This window comes from Callionymus lyra, chromosome 9, assembly GCF_982586985.1.
Source record: "Callionymus lyra chromosome 9, fCalLyr1.hap1.1, whole genome shotgun sequence".
Classification (NCBI taxonomy): Eukaryota; Metazoa; Chordata; class Actinopteri; order Syngnathiformes; family Callionymidae; genus Callionymus; species Callionymus lyra.
Genome location: NC_141826.1, coordinates 7,687,104 through 7,696,615, shown reverse-complemented (window position 1 = coordinate 7,696,615; position 9,512 = coordinate 7,687,104). Strand labels below are relative to the sequence as shown.

Here is a 9,512-nt window from a genome sequence, read left to right as displayed (position 1 = left end):
TGGACACATTTTGGTTTCAAACACATAATTAACCTTTGTCAAGAGTCATGCGGTCTGTTAATTCTGCAACACCAAAGTCTAGTACTAGGACTTTACTACAAATACATAATTATTTATTAAGTATTTCATCATATTGTTGCCCCTGTAACAATACATATCTGATCGCCAGATTCCTTCCAATAAAATCTACTAGATTGTCAAGATTCATTTGATGTACTTTTTAAATATAAGAATTTAAATAGGTTTATTTCATCACACTTGAGCAGTAACAACCTATTGTAGTTGACATGTCAGGCTGTGAAAAGGGAGCTGAAGAATAAAAGTCACATATCTGCTCATTTAACAGTATGGATTGTTCAAGATTTTATTCCAAAGTCAAAGTTAATTAAAAGGTTGATGACTGCATACATTTGTACAAGTTTACCAGCTTATGATCAATGTAATCCCTGCTTGGACATAAATGACATTTAAAGTCTGCTAAACTGTCCATTAACCTTAAAGTTTCATCAAATGCTCCTGGAAAATCCCATATATATGACTTACTATTTTTCTCCCTCAACAGTACTTTCCAGAGTAAACAAAAGGCTGCTCACTGAATTATTATATTTAGACTAAATCCATCATTTGTGTTCATAAAAGTCAGATAAATGTTGCATGACTGATTAGGCACCAATATAAAAAAAATTAAAAACACACAAAGAAGCTACAATATTTATTTTTTTAATAAAACAAAATCCTAGAAACAAAAATCGGTCATTTTTAAAAATATATAAATATTGCGACATTACAATCTCAAGTGTACAAAGGCAATCTTGAAAATGCTTCAGTGCAATAGAAACATATTGCACAAACATGATTGTACAGCGCAGGCTTATAAGGCAAAGGTTTACAATCCTCTGTTCTGTGAAGACACAAGTTGTTGAAGACCCACATGAAGTATCAGCCGACCCATCATCTCACTGACATACTTTGCTTAACAGTAAAAGAGCCAAAGAACAGTACAGTGTGTACATTTTCACTCCAGCATTATGATTAGGACGGACAGCAACACTTGAAAAACACAGTACAGGTCAAATTCATCACAGCACGTATGGCTACTTCCATTATTCCTGAATTCGTATACAGGTCTAGGCATATACTGCATTTGCACTCTATAAGATTATAACATTTATATATGACACACAGTAAAACACTGTCATGAGGTTAAGAGCTCGAGCATTTCTTCAGTTCGAGTTGTTATAAATGAGAAGGGTGTCATTATCCATACAAACTAGAGGAGCAAATCAGCTTCAGAAGACAGAAGAGAAGGAAGCAGTGATTCCATGCACCTACATGAAATATAAAGTGCCACTCGCAGAGACATGTCTCTGCTTTTCATGCTTTTAATAGTTCGGCATCCAAAGGAAAAGTACATTTGTGACACGGTGACATTGATCCCCGGGCGGCAGTGCCTTTCTTTGCATAGTGAGACGAGTATCTCAGGAAATCTGGTCCCTCGGGTCTTTGGTTTGGAATAAAACAAGCATCATGATGTGAAGCAGCTGGATCCGGTTTCCACAGTACACATCACTGCTGGGGTTCAAAGTTCAACTCCGGCTTTGGTTTTCAGCGGCTTCAATCATGGCTCTGAATCTTGAGCTTTCATCTGCCAGCAAGGCGGCGGGACTGTCGAACTCCAAAATCTGAGAGATTTGAGAGGATAAAAACAAAGTCAGAGAGTTCAACCAAGTTCTCTGTCGTCAAGTGTGAAAGAAAAGGAAACGATGGATCATATTTTCTATCAGTAAAAAAAAATAGAAATAAAGTTTAAATATAAAATAAATCAAATGCATTAGCCAAAAGAACATATCTATAAACATCAAGATGTATTGATTTTTATTATAGTTTTTACAGTAACATTTTCACTCTCAAAATAATTAAAAAATAAGGCTTTTATCATTGCTTGTGACTCATTGAGAAGACTATTAAGTTGCCCTTAGACCTTCCATATGTGCTCTAAAAACAAAGCTTTAATTAATTTTATTAACAAGTTCTTTATCCTGTTTTATATTAATTCTATAAGTTTTTTCAAGAGAGACAAATAGAAAGAACATTTAGTTCATTTAAGTACATATGTCTACGTCCTTTCTTTTTCAAAGAAAAAAACATGAATAACCAGTGATGAATTGATGAAGCAATGTCATTACTTCCACAGCCCTCTGAATTTAACTCTTGCTAAAGCTCATGCTTTATTACATATTAAAATCTAATTATTTAAACTACCAATACGAGCAATAAACAAACTTGAAATGTTTTTGTTTCACACAGGTTAGGTAGGATAAGAAGATCACTTAAATAAGTTGATGATAATAATTATTATGGTTACGCTACCATTTGCACTGTCACCTAATTTCCATTATAGATTTTTTTGTTGTGAAAATGTATCAAATAATATGACATGATATTAAAGGCTCAAACCGAATATGTTTATGTACGGTTTTGGAGGAGATATAATTAAGTAAAAATGACAAATCAAACATGAATTAAATCAAGCGTTGCACAAAAACACATGAAACAGAACGCTTTTAGGTCTAAGTGGGTGTAGAAGCAGGAACGCTTTAGAATCTACTGATGAATCCATAAACAGACAGGTGAGCTCTACTACCAGGTGGTTCAGGTCCAGTACCTGCTAACTGACTTGTTGTACCCAAACACTTCAAAGTAAAGAGCCAAGTGTCTCATTCAATCCGTCAGCTCGAGCAGAGCAATTTGCCCGATAAATCAGCTCCTCTCTTCTCGATAATTAGAGGCCCTCATGACTCCTCCACCGTTGTAATGCTGCTCTAATACACACCTGGCCATTGTCCAGAACCATGACCCGGCTGCAGTTCATCACAGTGTTGAGTCGGTGGGCGATGATGAGGGTGGTGCAGCTGCCAAGTTCACAGCGAATGGTCTCTTGAATTAAGCGATCCGTCTCCGTGTCGATGGCGGCAGTCGCCTCATCGAGTAGAAGGATCTGGAAAACAATGTTATAGATTACCTTCAAGTGGAGATTTCTCGAGCATTAAATAAACAATCCAAATTGTATTCGAAATCAATGATTCAAGTATTATTAAAGCCATACATTTGAAGGCTGAATGTGACTAGAAGCTCTCTTCAACTATAACCTCATACAATTGTGCAGCATTGAGATGAGATGAAGATAGAAAAAAGGGTTATTAAGTGCTGAATTGATGAAATAATACTAAAAAATAAAAAATATTGAATTAAAAAAAAAAATCTAGATCACAGGTCTACAACCCACAGCTTCAGAGCCACATGTGATTTATCAATTTTAAACATTGACAATTAGTGGTTAATTATTTATGAGAATAGTTAATTCCTCCACTGGCATTTAAATGAAACTTTTAGTATTGCTTTGTTGAAATGTTTCTTTAGAGTAAAGAGTAATATTCTTTGAATATCCAAACAGATCATAAACTATATATAAACTAAAAATGTTTTTATTTTATATGTTATTTTCACATTTCAAAAATGTTCTCTTTTTAACTACACAAATATTCTTTAGGATTAATCTCAAATATTTTTCTTTACACACCAGTATATCTTCAACTCTGCTTCTTCAACTTTTTTTTTTTGTGTCATTCCACCTTGTCTGCATTCTTCTCTTCACTTTGCCTAATCCCCGTCCACTACTCTAAATGATCTCTAAGACATAGAGTACTCAATTTTAATATTTCTTGTTGGGAAAAAAACAGTTAAGGTTATTTTAAATTCATTATATTTAAGATGTTTTCAGAATTTTGTATTTTTATTTTATTTTACTTTTTAAGTTAGTAATGGTTGCATATGAGTAAAACTAGTTCCTCCCCTGACTTTTATATTAAATATGATTTAATTTTGGTGTCTAAAATATTTCTGGAAATTATTATTACTATTAATATATTAAAATATGTTTCATAGGACTTTTAGCTTCAGGTAAACTGACAAACAGATTCTGTGACTCTGAGTGAGTTTAAATTTGGCGGGAGACATCCAAAATGGCCTGTTTCTAGATCTAGAGAAGTATACATCAAAATGATCTAAAAATCTGTTGAAAGAAACTGCTAAAATCTTTTAAGTAATTTGAATTTTCAACGTATCTATCTTCACAGCGCAGTGTATGAGGCACATAAAAAGGGTTATCTTGAAGCACTAATTCTAATCCACGTCGCTAGAGGGCAGTGTAACATCAACCCAACAGCTTTGAAGTTGTTGTATTTGATCGTATTGAATCCTTGCCATCTCTGCTACCTAATCATGTTCCACATTTAAATGTGTGAGGGCAGCACTGTACAATCAGCACCTTGCTGTTTCGCAAAAGAGCTCGGGCCACACACAGCAGCTGTCGCTCTCCCACCGAGAAGTTCTCTCCGTTCTCCGTCACCTCGGAGTGGAGCGAGTGAGGCAGCATGCTGACCTGCAGGTTGCATCATATATTGAGTGAATGGAACAGATGGTTAAGTGCAATAAAAAGATTGTGTCGGACTCACCATATCTTTCATGTGCGTCTTTTCCAGGGCCTCCCAAATCTGGGCGTCAGAGTACTGTTCCCACGGGTCCAAATTAGTCCTGTTCGGAAATTAAACATCATTTTTATACATGTAATTTGTAATATAAATCAGAAATATTCATGTTAGAAATCCTGATTTAAACTGATTGTGTTTGTTATATAACTTATTAAGACAATTTGGGTTTTAAATATTTTTTCATATCTTGACTCATATTTATTTTTTGGAAACTTTATCATTATACATCTTTTAACCAGACTTAAATTTTCCCAAATGGAATAACTATATATTTTTATCACATTTATTTATCAAAATGTAAAAAAAAAATCATTAATTATACAGCAACAGTGCCATCTAGTGGGCTTTGAAAGTAACAATACGGCTTCATGATGCTTTATCAACTCCTCGTTTTCGACCGCTAACTTTTATTTATTATATTAACTACATCACACTTCGCAGTAGTTGTGTGTATTGGCAAGAATCTGGCGTTTCGAAACATATCACGAAACAGGGGCAACAACACGATTAATTGTGATATATTGCAATACTGTCAAGGGAATATATTTGTAGTATTGTCGAGTACTTGACTCTGGTGTTGCAGAATTTACAGACCACATTACTCTTGACCAAGTCGCTTTTTTTTTGTTTTGTTTTGTTTTTGTTTTTATGGCTTTAGAAGCTGCCGGAGTCTATTGTATCCTCTCGACCTCAGTAATTCCCTCTCGTGGGATTTCATTGTTTGTTTAACTATGACTGCAGCCATCTAGCGGCTGGAAGTAATATTGCAACACAAAAATAAACGCTGAAAATATTTGCATGATAATTGTACATAAGATATTACATTATCTCTATTAACACTATATATATTATATTTGAAATATAAACCATTAAAGGACTATGATAAAAAATTTAATGAGATTTGAAGCCGATACAATATTTTCTTTCACCCCTACTATGAGGATCAGCATGTTTTCTTCAGAATACCTGATGGTGCCAATGAACAGCACAGGCTCTTGGGGTATAATGGCAAGTTTGCTCCGCAGGTCATCCAGACCAATCTGGGCTATATTGATCCCATCGATGGTAATGGAGCCTCCAGCTAGCTCCACCAGCCTGAACAAAGCAACTCCCAACGAGGACTTTCCTGGAAGCAGAGATACGGGGAATGAACAATCGCCTGTGTAACACACACTGAAAGAGGACAGATAAAGTAGAAGTGATGCTGAGGAGGGGGGGGGGGTGAGTGTGACTCAGACCTGATCCTGTGCGGCCCACAATACCGACGGTCTCCTCGGGCCGGATGGTGAAGGACAGATCCCGGAGTACCAGAGGCAGATCGTCACGATAACGCATCTGCACGTCCTGAAAGGTGATCTTTCCCTGCAGAGGCCAGGAGGGGGCAGGAGCGTCTGTCTCCGGACCGCGGCGCGGCGCTTCACTCTCCACACACTGAGATAAAACAGAGATTGTATCGGGTGTTAATCTATAAATCAGTGTGTTTGCGCAAAGCAACCCGACGGATTCTCGCTCTGTGAGCCTTTGTTTAAGACAAAAGGAAAAGTGGCGATATTACACCTCTTCGACGTTGCTTGTGAGAAACTAGCTCAGTCATTTTCTTTGTGATTTACACACCATGTTGCCATCTACATCCCGTTGTGTTCCTAATGCACAAATAACTATCAAACACCAAATCTGGACTAACAAAAGCCGCTTGTTGTGCTCATGTCTCGCCGGGCAGGCAATTGTCACAGTCAGCAATTTACGGCGTACATAAAACACCCCAGAACACTGAGATAATACACCTTACTCAGCATGTTCTGCACTCTTTACCTTGATGTAATGTTGAATCCTCTCCACTGATGTAAAGCGAGCCTCGGTTTCTGTTATCAGCCTCACAGTGAATTGAAACAAGCCGGTCAGCTGTAAGACAAGATTCACTTTTGAAGCAACACAATATTGAGAACACAGGGGTCCAACACTGATGCCTTTGTTTTCGAGAAAGATATACTTGCAGTGGGCAATACTTGACTGTGAAAGAAAACATATTTCATTTCGCAAGGTTATGAATAACTTTGAAGAAGCACTACTGAATGTAGTTTGCTCTGTAGCTATTATTTTTATGTTGCTCCAAGATTCTTTGTCCTTTACATTTGTGGGTCAGTGACGAAAGTTGCATTCATTTCTATCAAGTCTGAGCGACCGGAGCACAAGATTTCTCTTGTTTAGTGCTTTGTGGAGACGCTAAAATTGTTCTAAACACTAGGAGTGTATTGTCAATATTGCGAACAATATAGATCACAATACAGGGGCAACGATAGGATAATTCGTGATACTTTTGGAACAAGGATATATATGTAGTACTTGACTCTGGTGTTGCAGAATTAACAGACCACATGACTCTTGAGGAAGTCGTAACTGCTTTTATTCCTTTTAAACCTAGATCTAAACATCAGCTTTAAACGCTGTTGGAGTCGACTGTATCCTCTCGTCCTAAGCCATCACAAGGATTTCTTGTTCCCTTAGCAGTGAGGGATGTAATAACTGCGCCGGGAAATTTATTTGCAACACGAAAATTCATGCTGTGAATATTTGCATTTATTGTGAATAAAGAAATAATAATAAATATTTTTTGGTACACACACTTAATAAAATATCAACCCTAAAATGCCTATGATTAAAAAAATAAACTAGGCTTCACAAGCAAAACCCCATTGTATTGAAAGAAGGTGATATTTAAGTGTTAATTTAAGTTAATTCTATAATAACAATAGTGATCGGTTGATGATACAGTGTCTTACTTTTGAAAGGCCACTAGATGGCACTCTAAGGTTGAGAATTGTGCCAGGTTTCATTGGTACAATTAGTAAATCAGAGCCAAACATTGTAAAGCAGGGAGTGCCATATAGTGGCTATTTAAATAAATTAAGACAATTTATCATGATTCAGTGTCTTCACTACACAACTGTATCACAAGGCGTCATGAATCCATCACCAATAGCATCAAGTATGTGTCGTTGACTCACCTGGATGGCATAGGAGATGGCCAGTCCGGCATACGCCGGTGAGATCTGCTTGTGCATGAGGACAATGAGAAGCGACACAGCCGTGATAATGGAGATGCTGATGAGGTCGAGGCGGAGAGCCAGCCAACGCATTGCGCAACTGAAGAGGTAATTCGATGCCTGGTTGGTGTCCAGCAGTTCCTGATATCTGAAACCAGATACTCAGGGTCAACATAAAGTCTTCTTTCTATGGGTTCGTGATCACCTTTGGAGGAAGTCACGCCCTCTTCCGTAGGCGTGAATGGTGGAGAGTCCCTGAAGACTGGTGGTGATGTGTGAGGCGAAGGGTGACTGGCTGATGTTTTCAATGCGCTTCAGCTCACGAATCATGATCCTGACAACGGAGCCAAGAGGTTACACATGAATGTGTGAAGACATTCTCCTCAACAACATTTGTTTCAGAAAATATACTGACGTACTTACACACAGTACACAAGGTAATAAAAGCATATAATAATAATTAACAAACCATAAACCAAAGCTGAGCCACAACAAATAAATTCTTAACATTAAGCATTTAAACATTATAACATTTATTCATATTTTCTGTAGTGAATGGTTTAAATTTGAACATTCATGCAGTAGAACTCTAGCTATTATTTTAATGATGCTCTTGACAATTTAACTTTGCCTCGAGCGACCCAAACTGTTTTATAGGTCAGACCCAGTGTTTTATATGAATTACTGAGGGACTATTACCATCAAGATAAAACCATAAAACGGCATAACAAGAGCCTTTATGTTGTTTTGTAAACAAATGTATAACATATGGTGAGTGAAAAATGAGGTCCGACAAAGCAATTTACAAATTTGTGTGTGAGTTTGTCAGGGACTTAAAAAACATTGCGAGCAAAATATTGTGAACTTTCTAGCTGAGTGTTTTGATCGCTGCACATTGTTTCTGTGTTTGGACATTTTGTGTTGACTACATGTTTACCAGCACTTCTATTTCATGTTGTTTTTATGATTGTGTTGTGACCACTAACTGTTTTTGAATTGAATTTCTTGGTTCTGTTGGTTCATGTTTCTTTCTTAGTCTGGTGACGCCTTCTGCTCAAGCTCCTCTTTTTTATAATATATATATATATAATAGTTACTTTCTTGAACTAATCAGTTTTTTAAATAAAGGTATTATTGTTGTTATACAACTAACAGGAGCATGCTTTAAATGTGTTGTTCATAAAATGTTCTAATAACTGTATAATATTAGCACGATTGTAAATCAGTCACTTTGTGTCTGAAGTTAATATATGGAGATAAAAAAGACTAAAAATGACCATCCATCAAGATGGATTTTTTTTTTTTTTTTGTAGAACGACACCATAAAGCTCTTATAAATCATTTTGGATGAAAAGGAAGAAAGGTAGTTTCCTTAAAGGAAGCTGGACACATTTGAATAAAGTTATATTCAGAGCATCGTTTCACACCAGCACACTCAACAAAAAGATACTCCCTGTTCCCAACTGGAGCAAGTTAGAGATGCTATATTGACAAAGGAGGGCGTATTTCTACTTTTAGAATGGAAACAGCAAGTGAATAACCCGTCTCCCATGAATCACTTGCTTTTCTCATAAAATTCTAAGAAGAGGGAGGGAAAGAACACGACGCCTCTCTGCTTCCAGGCTCTGATGCAAACAAATAAGTTGAAGCTCTGGGCGTTTTCATTTAGGAATTTAATAAATGCTCTTTTAGATGTGGGCCATTAAAACCAGATTATATCCTCTCTACACATGCCCCAGAGAGCTAAGTTTGACTTCATAAACTTCATAAAGTTTTTATTTTATTTTATTGTATTATTATTTTTATGAATCTCTTTTGTATGCAAGTATCCAAAGAGAAAAGTAAATGTGCGAGGAATGAAGGCATTTATTAAAAAAGGGTTTGGAGGGTAAGGTTGAGAAAAGATCATAACATGTCT

General features: G+C 36.5%; 1 protein-coding gene across 2 annotated transcripts in view; it reads right to left on the bottom strand.

Moving 5' to 3' along the window:
- Positions 1-741: 741 nt before the first annotated feature.
- The window catches only part of LOC148071731 (ATP-binding cassette sub-family C member 5), a 35,801-nt gene continuing 27,030 nt past the window's right edge, over positions 742-9,512 (bottom strand). For both annotated transcript variants that reach the window (XM_087799680.1, XM_087799681.1), the window contains exons 21-29: positions 7,800-7,928; positions 7,556-7,742; positions 6,363-6,452; positions 5,789-5,981; positions 5,517-5,676; positions 4,515-4,593; positions 4,328-4,441; positions 2,834-2,998; positions 742-1,682 (exon numbers count right to left, since the gene is read on the bottom strand). In XM_087799680.1, the coding sequence (XP_087655806.1) occupies positions 1,587-1,682; positions 2,834-2,998; positions 4,328-4,441; positions 4,515-4,593; positions 5,517-5,676; positions 5,789-5,981; positions 6,363-6,452; positions 7,556-7,742; positions 7,800-7,928 (1,213 nt within the window). In that variant the 3' untranslated portion in view covers positions 742-1,586. The remainder of the gene's footprint in view (positions 1,683-2,833; positions 2,999-4,327; positions 4,442-4,514; positions 4,594-5,516; positions 5,677-5,788; positions 5,982-6,362; positions 6,453-7,555; positions 7,743-7,799; positions 7,929-9,512) is intronic.